Here is a 14790-nt window from a genome sequence, read left to right as displayed (position 1 = left end):
ATCAAACATCACAGTGATTATTGCTTCATAAAAGAGCAAGAAGTTCCAGTTTACCTTTATTTCAAGAGTAGTTAATTATTTCAACTGATTGACATTCTTGCTACTGACTCAGTCTGAAGTATGGACATTAAATCTTCTCTACGCTTTCCAGACTTATGTACTTCGGCACATAAATATGAAATCGTAAACACAACTTCATGTACAAAGGATTAAAAAGTTCCCGGTTTGGTTGTCTCAACTAGGTAATTTTATCAAATAAAGAACCTTGGTGACTCAGTAATTTTCCTTCATTGTGACTTTTGATGTAGAATCACATTATAAGTGGTTTTATTGCCCTAGAACTCGCGTTAAGTCGTGAAATTACTGGAAGGAGTGCTTTAAGAATAGAGAGTTTCATACAGTCTTATCACGGCTGTAATGACATTACTCTATGAGTGAGTATTTTCCAGCATCCTGCTACTAAACACACTGATTGGGTTGATATACCCTACTTCACGATATTAGATATAGCAAAATAAATTGGAAAAATATCCACAGAGATGGCACCCAGAGTAAGTACTTGGATATACTACTGAGTCGAAAGTTTTGTCCCAAATAATTTCCTTACAAGAAGATTCTCTTAAAAATCAACACTTTATCTTGAAGCCGTTGGTAATCGTTAGCAGAAAATAATCTGTGCTAGTGATGAGAAATTATCTAAGACTGAACAGTTGTATTACATTCAGAAAGAACTAACTCATAAAATTAAATTTAATCAAGCTTTCTGAGTTTTAACCACGGGCTGGCATACTTTACAAGCATTTCTAATGATGGTAATAATGATATACATTTCAATTAAGGTGTTTTGAGTACAAGCTAGAGAACGATGCATTGTTTATGCGCTAAAAAGCACAGATCCAGCCAACATAACAATCAGGTTTTCAATCCTCAATCATCGTCTCTTATTATATTAGGTTTCGAAGTTAAAAAATTTTAAGGATCGTTAACTTCGGGAAATCAGCTGTAATATTTTCATACGACTGGTTTAACCTGTAACTTATACTATCAAAGCAACCTGTTTGGTTACTCAGCATGTTAATTAGATGAAAATGTTATACTTTAAGCCACAAAGTATATAAAAACAGATAGCTTGGCACAAAATAATGGAAAACATACCAAGTGATCTTTTGAGTGAAAATCAGGCACAGAATAGGCAGTGTGTTGATTATCAGATATTGGGTTAGAAAAATAGTTTACTAATTCTTTTCCGTCCGGACTATTCCATACAAGTTGTTCATGATCATGACCATTACTTTTACCTGGTACACAACATATTAATGTTACTCGACCGCCTTCTGTAACTAAGCGTCTTTGTTCCCCACCGATAATAGAAATTTTTTCACGATCATTACAAATATCTTTTGTTCTAAAGTAAAAAGATGTTTCCAATCTTTGGCATAAACACATAATGATTAGTAGTGAGAACAGTGTGTAATGTTCCATATTTTTACCGGCTGAAATTAAAAACAATCAAACAAATGGAGGACATTTGTCATTTAACAAAATAAATAAGCCTATGCAATTTACTTCAGTGATAAACATTATAAAGCATTTGATTACTTAAAAGCAAACTGAATTATCTATTGATTCGGCAATTCGAAAAATTGTTTTAAGAGACTTTTTGATTTATCTTTAGCAAGAAGGTTAAAAAATACTAGTCATTTGTCATAATACCAAACAGTAAGGTGGACAATGGTGTTTCGATAAGCCAACCGAGGATTTGAATTGGGAACAACAGACGTACAACATACTAGTTTGCTTTTCTTTTCAACACACAAAAGAACAGATAATTTGCCACCGAATACTTTAAAATCCAGTTATTTACAGACAAACGTAAAATAGCGTGCCAGAATAATGTAGCTAATCTGTTTAGTTGGATCGAATCCAAGGATACATTTTTAAAATTAAAAGTTTAATCTCCCAACAATTGGCTACGTAAAACCCAAACACATCTAGGCCAGTTTCAACAAATTCCACTTTATTTCCGGTATAAGCAGCTGTTACATGTTTTAGACCTTTCAGTACCTAGTATTCTATCCATGACTTTTCCAAAAGCATTTTCCATTTTACAAAATTAATGACAGCAGTTGTAATCACAAGTCGTGTATGCATGTCAGAAGAAGAAGCCGTAAAGATTTATCGTTGTATATAACGAGTTTGGAAGGAAACTTTAAACATTCAACTTTCTTAGGTTCTAATTGAATATATTGGATTTTCAAATTCTCACACCATACAAGGTCTCTGAAATAATAAAACATACGACTGCAAATAAGGTCAGTAATAACAATACAATTTTAGTTGTTCAACGCCGGAATGATGTGATTTTGTCTGTTGTAATAATTACTGACCTACTTTTAAAAACAGTGCGTCTGGAAGTAAGTGGTTTTAACATTGTTCGTAATATATCTGGCTGTATGAAAGTCTACAATGACAGGTTAACAGTCAAACAGATATTAAAAGTACACAGTAAAAAAGTATATACGTTTCATAAGTTCTGATTCTAAATGTTTTTAAAAATGAATGGGTTGTCACCTCTGTATCCACAGCTAAAAAAGTATTATGTGACGACACAAGGTTATTGCAATGATATGACTGATAGCTACTGTATATTATTTAGGTTTACATTGACCCATTATAATAGGTATAGTAAAGGATTCACAAGGAAGTAATTGAATATAAGCCCCGAAAACACGTTGAAACTTTATTTTAGCGCACTATTTGATCGCATTTTTCTAGATTATCTAAGAGGTTTAGTTAATCACATGTCTTACTGTTTAGTGAATTAGCGTTTTAATGTCTACTCAGTGACTTTATTGCATTATTTCCATGGAAATAATAGTTGCCCTAAGAAAGTACTGGGAACTTCGTTATTAAACAGTGCACAATGTATACATGTCATTGAGGTTTAGCAAATATGGATGGAAATGAAACAGTCACTACTGCTCTACGGAAAACGAAGAAAAACACAAAACACTAAGTTAAACTATCGGACTTTTATGAGTGCATTCATAGGAAACATTGACCCAGCTAAACAAGTTCTCATTTACTTTGGTAATCCAAAGCTTCATTTGATTTGAAGTCACTAGTCGTAATTATTCACTCATTTTTATGAAATTCACATATAAAATTCTACAGCACTTTATATATAGTGCACCGCCATCATAACCAAACCGTGATGGTTGTGCTGAAATACCCATACTGCTTAGCTTCATGTGTCTCTTATCTACTAATCACATTATTAAGAGTTGCACTTGGGACATACATGTCTCAGACATCACGTGAACAGACAAGCTGAGCTAGTGAACATTGTTACTGCGGTCAAGAGGAGCTGTTAGCACCTCTCCAGTGATTAGTGGGTAGGCTAGTCCTTTTGGAAGGGGATCATGTACAAACCACAAGTGACTGAAGTACATTAAAGGTCTACATAAATTCAAAAAACAAGAAAACTGTAGTGGCTGGCTCTACTTCGAACCCACATAGGTTATTGAAGTTTCTGGACAGACCAATCTACTCAATCTTCTTAAATAACACTTTCACCTTGTCACTGATTTGCTCAACAACCTTGACAGTTTTTGTGTATGTGCGTATGCGCGAGTTTCTTATCTGACTCATCATCTGTCTGTAGGTTATTTTCTTCTGACTATAAATGCCGACTAACGTTTAATTAAATCTAGTTGGCTCATATATGGGGGTCGGCAATATGTATATTTCAGTAACAATCAGAAACTATTTATCAAGAGTCAGACATAGAACCACTAAAAAACGTTCAAAAATTGTGGTAAATGATTAGCAGGTCCACATATATGTATATGGGCAAAGAGTAATACAGTTAAATGAAGGTAGACGTGTATGCACAAAATATAAATAATAATGTTACAATTAGGTGTCCGAAGATGATAAAAAGGTCACGAAGTGGTCTCTCATGTTTAGTCGCGATACGGTTGTAAATTTAACTGCCCACGATCCAAGTGTATATAGGTCACTACACTTAACATAAGAATCATCAATCCACTTTTTCATTTTTAGAATTTATTACAGCTTTGTTACTCTATCTCCAATATCTTTTTGACGAGTTGTTGTAATCTATGCGTTTTCTTCGTGCTCACTTCTTGGTGTTAGTGTATGGTTTCATGACTTTGGTACCAATCATTGAGAATATGCAAGCTTGTCAACTCCTCTAGTCTTAGTAAGGCCAACATTTTTTGTGACTTGGTATATTCTGAGTACATACAAACGCATTTGTCCTAGGTTAGTTGAGTTTTCAGAACCATCAGTCATTACGTTTTGAGACAACAGATTGATTGGTTGCAATATTAAACTTGCAACCCAAGGATTCAGAAGAGCAGAGAAAAAGCCAAAGGTCAGCAGAAAGTTAATGAATTAAACAAGCAAATATAAAGGAAGGAAGTGTGGTGTGGTCTACTTATATCCATATAAGTAGTATATGGTGATGGTTAGACATAGAATGTATTTCGGCAGGAGACCGATAAGGAAAGAACTGAAATGAAGCGCGATTGGTAGGAAAGTGCACAGGCAATGAAATTAGGGAAGATGGATTGATATTTACAGAAGGAAGAGTGAAAATTGAAACAATTGATGGTTACTTTGCAAATTAACTGTTCATTGTATGGTTATCAGAATTCAGTGAGATAGTCTGTAATTTGAGTCTAAATACATTCGATTGTCCCTACCAGTGTTCTGTTCACTACAGTATTGCTTAGTTAAATGGGTAGGGTAGGTTAGTAATAATGGAAAAAATTAGCAATAATAATATACGACAACAATAATGACAGATAAGTTATGAAATTTCATTCAGGCTGAAAAATAATTGTGTGACGGGAAATCCCTTAAATGACCCTGTAAGTCTTCGATATTGATGCTGACTTCATTAGCCTTACTGGACACCCAAAGCCGATGGCGTTCAGCTAGGTATTCTCACCAGATCACCACTTGGTATGTCATGCTACTCATCTCTTACAACAACTTGTCAGCTTAGATAGTATTCTTCTTGATACACTGACTATGTTCTACATGTATCTTCGGGTTCCGTCATCCCTGGCTTTTTATTTGACTGGGTTTCGGATCCCCGAATATAGAGGTGTGACGGATAAAAGCGTTGTCGAACCCTGAAAAACTGTAACATATTTAATGGTGAGCTCCATAAGATCTGGTCTACCAAACTAAAAACTGTGCGTTCGTTCCTTTTCGTAGAGTGATATATATTTCCTTGAATATCGTGATGCTATTTTTGCGTTGTCAAATTTATAGCACTTGCATATATTTTGTCAATATTATGTCGTAGTAGACACCGAAAACTTTAGAAATTAGTATTCTTACTCCTTGCCTTCCTATTCATGCCAGTCTGTCTTGATGATATGGGGGTCTAATTCTGCCACACATAAATGGAATTCAATAGGCAAGGCGAGACAGGATCGCACGTGCAATTCCTCACGGTAGTGAAAACACTATCACTCAAGTTCAACGGACTAAAAGCGCCCGGCATGTTTACCAGCATCATCTCTGAAGCTCGTCGCACTGAAAAATAGACCAAAACGATTGATAAAGGATAGAACAGCCATTCCACAATGCTAAGTTGCAACAAGGCTCCCCAACAGAAATGCTGACTAGTATTTGAGAAGTTACTGGCCTACAGAAACCTGATGAAAGCCATTTTGTCTCTTTCAAAACAATGACGTGAACGAAGTGGCTGGGTCTGCCGACCAGATTCTGGAAATCTCCATGGCCCTCAACAACGAGATTCGTTCTCTAAAGAAAAGGTAAAGGTTGACTAAAAAGGAAGGTAAAGATCTCTGTGACAAACTCCCCAGTTTTCCCAGCTTTCGCCATGATCACAGATGATCCAGAAATCCTCAGAAAGCCCATCACGATAAACAGATAATCCTAATTAACCCTGGCACTGTAGAAAAATTGTTTCTCAAGTATAGTGTGCGTGGAGCCGAAAATACAACAAATGAGAATATTCGCTCTCGACATTTAACACAGGAAAAATCAGAAATTGTGAAAGTGGGAACGCTTATTCGGTACGGAATAGCTCAGGCATGCATGCGTAGTCACTTTAGGTTGCGCCTTCTTTTTCAGATTATCTACACTATTCGACCTTAGTCCCAAATATGTTCTTCAGTATATTGTTTACTAATATCATAGGACTGGTCAGAATGGGCAAAAATTTAGCTTCCATGTAAAATCTCATGAATTAGGTAGTCGCATCAAGTCAAGTATACAATTTGGGATCGTGTCGATTATTCTAGTAGCAAGGATAAGTGCAATTAATACCAAGATAAATATCAGTGCCACATTGGCGAAACCAACTGAGAAAGTACTTCGTGTTATCAATTCTCATATCCACCAACTCTATCAGTCGATTTTCAGCTACGTTAATCCATTATTCCATTAGTCTGCTAACTAATGCTCATGTGTATTGCTTCATTGCGGTTTTAGTCAGTATTCGGACCTAACTACCTAGCTCAATAAATAGAAATAACTAATTAACTAAGATTGCAATCGTCCATCATAGTTCGCCAACAAACAATAACAGCATTTAAGTGCCGCAATGTAATATGTCTAAAAATATCAACCACTCTTACGTATAGCCACAGGGCAACGTGAACATACATCTACCTGTAGGTTGTGAACCTAAAATATGTAAGACTCGACCAGCTGCCCACCATAAATCCATCTCCCCATTTATTCTCTACAAACCATTCCCAGCAAATCTATTCCACTCGGCCACTTCGTGCACAATTTTTGATTACTGAGTTCCGTGGTCGAACAGAAAATACCAATATCAGAAGTGTGCGTTAGGTCAGAACTTCAAATTTGCCGCAAAATTAAATTTCGTTTAGATTGTTCGTTGTGTCAACCCTAAGCATTTGGCTTTAAGTGGGACCGGATGTATAACAAATCAGTTTAAAACGCTATGCTAACTAAAGAACTAATTCAGTAGTACACTATATTTAATTCGTATTTCCTTCGGTCTATATTATATCGGATGATTAACATTTTAAGGCGATTATATAACTGTTAAAGTAACTCCGGTGTGTTTCATGAATGCATTAGATGACTTTGTAATATTTTTATGATGCTTAATAAAATCATGCAGCTACTTTAACACTGATTAGTCTTATATTACATCACAGCTGTCAAGTTGCGGTCGAAGTCATGTATACTTCTGTCTTGTAAGGCGACATTGTATGCATATACATATCCTATGTACCTAAACAGTCTGAATCTAGGATTTAGGCAAATACTTCGAATTAATGTACGTAATGTAGTAGTTAACACAAGGTAGTGAGACTTTTGCATCAGCCTTTTACAAAGTGGAGATGTTATCCACATTTTTTAAACCTTAGTCACACTGGTGATTACCAACTTTATCAATGCTTACTTTCCGACCACTGAACCCAAGTGACACCTGACAAGCAAACACAGATGGGGAGTATGCTTCGAGGAACTCTTGAATAGGCCAGCTCCATCGAATCCACGAGACATCGAGGCAGCACCTACAGACCTTCCTATAGATGTCACTTTACCAACGATCGAAGAAATCAGGATGGTCATCAGACAAGTCAAGAGTGGGAAGGCAGCAGGATCTGACAACATACCAACCGAAGCACTGAATTCAGACATAGAAGCAACTGCAAACATGCTCCACGTTCTATTCAGCAAGATTTGGGAGGAAGAACAAGTGCCGACAGACTGGAAAGAAGGATATCTCATCAAGATACCAACGAAAGGAGATCTGAGCAAATGTGAGAACTACAGAGGCATCACACTACTATCAGTACCAGGGAAAGTTTCAACAGACTGTTGCTGAACCGGATGAAAGATTCAGTAGACTCCCAACTTCGAGGTCAACAATCCGGATTCCGTAGGGATCGGTCGTGCACAGACCGAATTTCGGTACTATGGATCATCGTTGAACAACCAGTTGAATGGAACTCGTCACTATACGTCAACTTCATTGACTATGAGCAAGTGTTTGACGGTGTGGATATAAGAACCTTATGGAACTGTCTTCGACACTATGGTGCACCTGACAAGATCGTAAATATCATACGGAATTCATACGACGGACTGCACTGCGAAGTCGTGCATAGAGGGCAGCTCACAGATCCATTCCAAGTGAGGACTAGAGTCAGATAGGGCTGCTTATTCTCCGCCTTCCTTTCTTTCTTGATGGTCTACTGGATTATGAAGACCTCGACATCAAAGGGGAAGCGCGGAATATAAAGAACAGGTTGGATGTGCTGCTAGACGATTGGGACTTCGCAGATGACCTAGGTCTTCTATCCCATACACAGCAACAAGTACAGGAAAAGGCAGCCAGTGTAGTATCAGGCTCTGCATCAGTAGGGCTTAACATAGGCAATGGATAAAGCAAGATCCTGAAATACAACACAGAGAACACCAACATAATCACACTTGGTGGAGAAGCCCTGGAGGAGGCGGAAACTTTCACGTACCTGGACAGCACCATCTGTAAACAAGGAGAATCCGATGCAGACGTAAACGAGAGGATTGGCAAAGCAAGGACATCATTTCTACAATTGAAGAACTTATGGAACCCAAAACAACTATCAGCTAACATCGGAGTCATAATCTTCAATATGAACATCAAGACAGTTCTATTGTAAGGAGCTGGAATTTGGAGAACTACCGAGACCATCATCGAAGAAGCACAGGTATTTGTAAACAATTGTCTACGCAAGATACTGAATGTCCGTTAGTTGAGTACCATCAGCAAAAGTCTACCGTGAGAGAGAACAAACCAACTTCCAGATGAAGAGAAAATAGGGAAAAAAGCGTTGGAAGTAGATAGGTTATACATTGAGGAAATCATCAAACTGCATCATGAGGTAAGCATTAACTTGGAATCCTGAAGGGTAATGGAAAAGTGGGAGGCCGAAGAACACACTGCTCCGAGAATTGGAAGCAGACATCAAAAGAATAAATAGAAATTGGAAAGGATTTCCCAGGACAGAGTTCGGCTAAGAATGCTGGTGAGAGATCTACGCTCCTCCATGAGGGTTAACAGGCGTACGTTACTACCCGCCTTGCATTCACTTTTATCTAACCCGGTTAAACGTGATTCGACTACATTACCATACACATTTCATGTCAATCTTGCTTTCAGTTTAGTTATATGCAGTACGAGTTGCCAAATTTTCATACGGTCTCTAGAATGTTCTACATGCGCCACCACAGTCTTCGTATATAAACGTATTTACTCATTTAATTTTTAAACTAATAATACTCAGACAAATTTCAACGCAACTGTCAGCATATATAATAACGATGTTATTTTTCTGTGACATTACGGCATACATCCAAATTAGCTCGATTATTCAACTCCGATGTCGTACATCATGAATGTCACTCGAGATAATCCATGCAGCTCTAAACCCCGAACTTAGCAATAAGTGACTGGTCATTCTTGCACCATAACTTTCTAACTATTTCACCCTTCACAAAATGCTAATTTAAAATACTTATTATCTAGGCAGATGCAAAGATGCAAGTGGTTCGGAACATCTGAAACAGCACTGGTTGTTTTTGAAGAACCGATGATTCATCAACATCATATTAGCTAGCTCATAACGTATTTTCAACACCATCATATGTCATTGTTTATGCTTTATAATCAAGTAAGATGACCGACAAAATTTATTAAACTATTAGCAAAAACTAGGTCGATAAATTAGCTGACAGTTGCCAATAAAGTGTTATTTTCTCTTGTTTATCTTTATTCAACACGGACGATTTGTGTTTTTTAATGGTTGCCCAGTTGATAAACAGCTTAGAGTCATGTCATTCTGACCTGAAGTCTAGCGACACAGTCTTTCGTGCGAATCGTCAGTGTAAACAGTCGAGCGAACCTTCTGCAAACTGAAAAAACCATTATCGAATTCACCCGAAAAATTACAAAGGTTCATTTCATTATCATAGACATGAGCTGAGAGTAATACTGTTCTTGAAAACAACTGATGCTCTCCCTCATTCTGGTATCCTCAGAGCTCACTGTTCGCCCTCTTATAAAGTCTAGTTTAGTTGAAAATATACGAAATCGTGTCATCAATATTTGCGGAACATAAGCTTTACGAAATTCAACAGCTTATCACTATTTCAACCCAAATTAGTCGACTTCTACCCTTTACCAAATTTTATATTTTAAAATAGTTTCTATATGCCAATAACCAGTAAAGATGAATATAAAGTTTTGGTTTACTGTGAATCAGAACATTTGATCTAGAGCATGCCCCTCACGCATGCGCTCATGCTCGATGAACTGCCGTCAGCTGTTTGTCCGAAATTCACATAATGATCGGCATTTTCACGTACCAAGGGAATTTTCGGTGACAGTTTATATGTATTAGTATCAATACTAAATCTTATCACAGTTAGGCCATAACGAGGTCGAGGGAATCTCCATGTAACTGAGTAAACCGTGCTATACTAAACCAACCAACTGGAACACTAGTTGGAATTCTTCCTATTCTTTCACTTACCCTACTAATTCAGATAAAATTGGAGATCAACACATGCGGACAGCATACAGGCCTAAACGTTAGTTGGTTTTCAAATTCAAGCCAAAGACAATGCTAATATCAACATTACAAAACTGATTATTTTTCGATTCGATTGCTATTAATCTAAGCACCGAATATTTCCACCATTCATACGCTACAATGTTAGCCACTAGTTATTGTTATACGTTTTGATGTGATTTATTAAAATATATTTATGCTAAATCATTTCACATCATCATGATTCCTATTTAACTCCTAGATAATATATACGTAACCCTATAGTTCGCGAGTGTTGAGAATGAAACTAAAATTTTCGAATTTATTACATGTATTTTCCGATCGGTTGCTACTGATTGTTTTTACATTTCAGTTTATCAGTACCCGGAGATTATAATTATTCCGTTATTGACCCACTGCAGTCGATGATCCCACTTGGCTTGTGGACCGTTTCACACGATTTCTAGGGTAAGTATCTATCAAGGATATTACTGCTGAAACATTAGCCAGAGCCTTTATCAAGCAATGAACACCCGTGACATCGTTAAGTGCAAGAACGTACTTTCCCATCATTGAATAAAATTTAATATTATTTCATGTGAAATACTATGAACCTTGGCTAGGTACATGGTTCCCAAGCTACAATTGTAGCCGTCAACTAATGGAGGCTGTATTCACGACATTTGGAATAGCGTTTTAAGCAGAATCAAAGGCAGTAAGAGATTTATTACCGGAATACTTGCTACTCCATGAGTTTTCAGTTGTGGATTACCTCTTTGGACGTGATATTGGGTTTCAGTTACAACCTCCTGGGTACCGGGAGAGGCTATATTGGTGTACACTACTATCAGGTTGCCTCTTACTCTTCAGAATTCTAACGACATTAGTTCCACTTGGCCTTGTGCATAGGTTGAAAGTGTTAAAAACAGTGACGAGGTGATAGATCCATGATGTCTTCGCACAAAGCAAAGTTGCACGTGATTATGCCGCATTCCTAACAAAGCCTGTACTTGTATCCAAGTACTTCGTGATTAATAGGCCTAGATCACACTCGTTGAGGATAGTTGGAAGAGGGTGATCACGAGGAACATAGATTGTTTATGTTCTATAAGATTGAGGTTACATATTGACAGGTAAAATTTTGAACTAGCCCTTGAAGCGCTAGCCACAAACAAACTAACTGTTGAAACCGAGATAAATAAACAACCACACAGGATTCAGTTTGCTGGTGACAATTTTGTACTAAAACCACAAAGACAAGGTAAGAATTGTTTCTTGAAAAATAAATCCTTTAAACTTCTATACAAAAGTCACGGAAATAAACCTTTTCCTTCTCATTGACATGCTCACACTATTCTTTGTTTTGAACAAGATATATGTATGCGACGTCCAACAGAAGAAAATACGAACGGATCAACCAAAAATGAATAAATATGCATCAGACATCAGAATGGCAGTGAGAATAAACGGAAATCAGTAATTACAAGGCTTCAACTCTGTTGACACTCCAATTCCACTCTTTTGAGATTGCCTAAACAAGTTACTTACCCGTGTAAATATGGTATGTGCACACTGCTTTGGGACTATGATGCTGATATTGTTGCTGCCTAGTGACACATCTGGTTGGAAGAACTTCAGTTTCCTTAATATCATCTAACCAGTTGAGAGAACACTTCACAAGACTTCAGGTGGTACTGAGGTGATAGCCTGTTTCTCTTATGTAGGTGTTTGTTGTGATTGTGCGGCAAAGTGAGCACTAAGGACTTCCGCCACTCTTGCACTGACAGAGTCTTCGATGTTGGCCTCTTTGAAGGTTGACTTTCCTTGACTTATAATCAATATGGTTGTTTTAAGCTGGATTATATTTTTTCCAACCAACTAGCTGTAAACACTTTCAGTTACCCCCCCCCCACATTAGCGTTGTATTTTCTTCCTAGATTCGAGCGAGAACAGTGGTCGGAGTCATTCAACCAAAGTCCCTAATAATTCAAGACCTCTTTTTATACCTTGGTCAGAAGCTGCATACTTCACTACAGTCAGGATGGCCTGTTCCCTGAAGGTTTATTCGGTATGAAAAATTATTCAAAATGGCCTTTCAGGTGATCCTCTAGCTTCCAACCATCGTTAACTTTCATTTATCTTATACTCGTTGTGTTTATTGGGTATGCTCTCGTGTAATTTTCCCAGCTATAGCAAATGCATGGGGAGTTATCATGCATCCGGAGTGTCTCGCTTGTGAATATATTAAATATAGCCCTATAGAAATCGCCTATTCCTACTAATGTTCGGGTAAGGACGATCTCCATAAAATGGTCATTTAATAGTGTATGGTCCGGTCTTAACGGCCACCAGTCCTTCTACCACCTTGTACCGAGTGCCCCTTGAAGTATTTTATTTCTTCAAGTTCGTCATTACTTATGTAGGAACGATTCATTCATACTATAGGACTGTTGATAGAGACAACATGAAAGGTGCACCAGCAGGACTCCTGTAGTCCATCTAGCCTGTTATTATGCAGCATTATGGCTTCAAAATGGCTGTTCACATATGCTATTAATACCTTCCCTTTATATTCCCTGTTACATCCGATTATCACCACAGTTCTCACTCCTACTTAACATAGCATGGTATCAGAGGAAAGTTAGGTTTTTGTAAGGACTGTGGTCTTTGGTGAGCTCTTTACATGTTTCTGAGATTAATTTATGCTAACTTTCATCGCGGATTTAGGATAGGATACTAATTAAATTACGTTTTCGACTAGCCTAGTGGAAGATGGCCCAGGTAAATATTTTCCTTGTGGAACAACTTTTTTCCGATGAGATTTCGCATTCAGTGATCGCTAAATAAGTCGTGAAACAGTTATAGAAAAGGCATATTAGTAATGTTAATAGGCTCTCACTGTTTGACACCTTGATTTTTATGAAGCGACTCAGGTAGAATATGACTATTAAATTTGCACTTGAAGTAAATAGTGTGGTCCATGACGTGTAGTAGAAGCATGATCCTATAATTCGCCTAACTCTAGCGTAAATAGTTTACACGTTAATAAGCTTTAACACTAACCAAAATGCATCTATCCACCAACAAACTGGATAAAATTCCCCCAAACAACATTTGGAAGAGGGTACTAGAAGATTAAAATTTGAAAATCCAACGCAGAAAGGTTCAGCTTACTAGTAAATTATATTTCTTCACACTCTGAACTACAATCCATATCAATCCCTTACAAACAGTATTTTCCTCGAGAACCAGAAACTCATAATGCACACGCAAATTCAAATATTACTAAACCATAGTCGTCAATAATATAAATGACGTACAAACTTTGACAGTGATATCAAGTCAAAGTTCTTTCAAGTCATGTTATGCAGTGCTGAATATGTTGACCGGGAGACGATTAGAACCACCTTAAACTTTACGTTTTTAAACCTTGTTGAGGGGACTGTCCAAGTACACGAATACCCTTAATAGGTAGGGTCTAAATGACTGTTTGTTATGATCCCTGTGGATCGAGGGAAGGGTAATTTGTTTTAAAACTTAATGAAAAATTTATCTAATGGGGTGTTGGAATTTGTTATTATCATTTCGTTAAGTAGACACTGACTTGAAAAAAATGTAGCTCGAAGAATATATGAGTGTAAAATCTAATCATGTCAGCAGGTTTTTGAATTTGGGTGGAAGTGGAGTAGAGTGGTTAAGATGGAATTGGGAAACTGAATAGAGTACAAAATAAAAGGTTGTAGCGTAATGAGTTCAATGGTGACTTGTCCTGTTCATTCACTCTTTACGACGTTTCATCCGGACAAGAAGTTTGTTAACACTTGGTATTATTCCAACCTTAATAGAATTTCAATATATCTTGGCTCTTGTTACTTTGATTAAAATTCTAGAGAGTCAGTTAACGAGGCATCATACTGCACAGACGCAATTGTAAAATCGCCTCGAAGCTACTTACCTCTTTTTTGATAGTCTTCCCCCTCATAATAAATTGTATTTAATGAGCACTTTAGATTGGCTTTATCTAGGCCTAGAACAGTGCACGAATCAATATTGTTTTTGATGTGCTTCGACATCTGTTATAGTTTGTTTCTCCCCTTGGTAGATTCTGAACACGGTGATGATTTGTTCAAAATTGAGATATTCTTTCTCGTAAACACGTTTCGTAACTATCTGAACTTTGCTCTACGTATTGTATAAATTCTTTGGG

The 14790-nt window shown here is 37.2% G+C and overlaps 2 protein-coding genes across 2 annotated transcripts in view; both read right to left on the bottom strand.

The window, feature by feature from the left end:
• Positions 1 to 3314, bottom strand: part of Smp_164760 (hypothetical protein) — a gene marked incomplete at both ends in the record, with an annotated part of 29433 nt that extends 26119 nt beyond the window's left edge. Inside the window, 2 exons of the mRNA XM_018792645.1 lie at positions 1156 to 1493; positions 3302 to 3314. Coding sequence (XP_018644311.1) covers positions 1156 to 1493; positions 3302 to 3314 — 351 coding nt within the window. The remainder of the gene's footprint in view (positions 1 to 1155; positions 1494 to 3301) is intronic.
• An 8749-nt stretch (positions 3315 to 12063) lies between these two features.
• On the bottom strand, positions 12064 to 14565 carry Smp_164750 (hypothetical protein; the record flags this gene model as incomplete). The annotated part of the gene is made up of 3 exons (XM_018792644.1): positions 12064 to 12114; positions 13333 to 13422; positions 14539 to 14565. The coding sequence occupies 3 exons, from the start codon at positions 14563 to 14565 to the stop codon at positions 12064 to 12066; spliced, it is 168 nt and encodes a 55-aa protein (XP_018644310.1).
• Positions 14566 to 14790: the final 225 nt, after the last annotated feature.

The sequence above is a fragment of the Schistosoma mansoni genome (genome assembly GCF_000237925.1).
Source record: "Schistosoma mansoni, WGS project CABG00000000 data, supercontig 0234, strain Puerto Rico, whole genome shotgun sequence".
NCBI classification, from domain to species: Eukaryota; Metazoa; Platyhelminthes; class Trematoda; order Strigeidida; family Schistosomatidae; genus Schistosoma; species Schistosoma mansoni.
The sequence above is the reverse complement of the archived record's forward strand: the minus strand, read 5'-3'. Positions and strand labels throughout refer to the sequence as shown.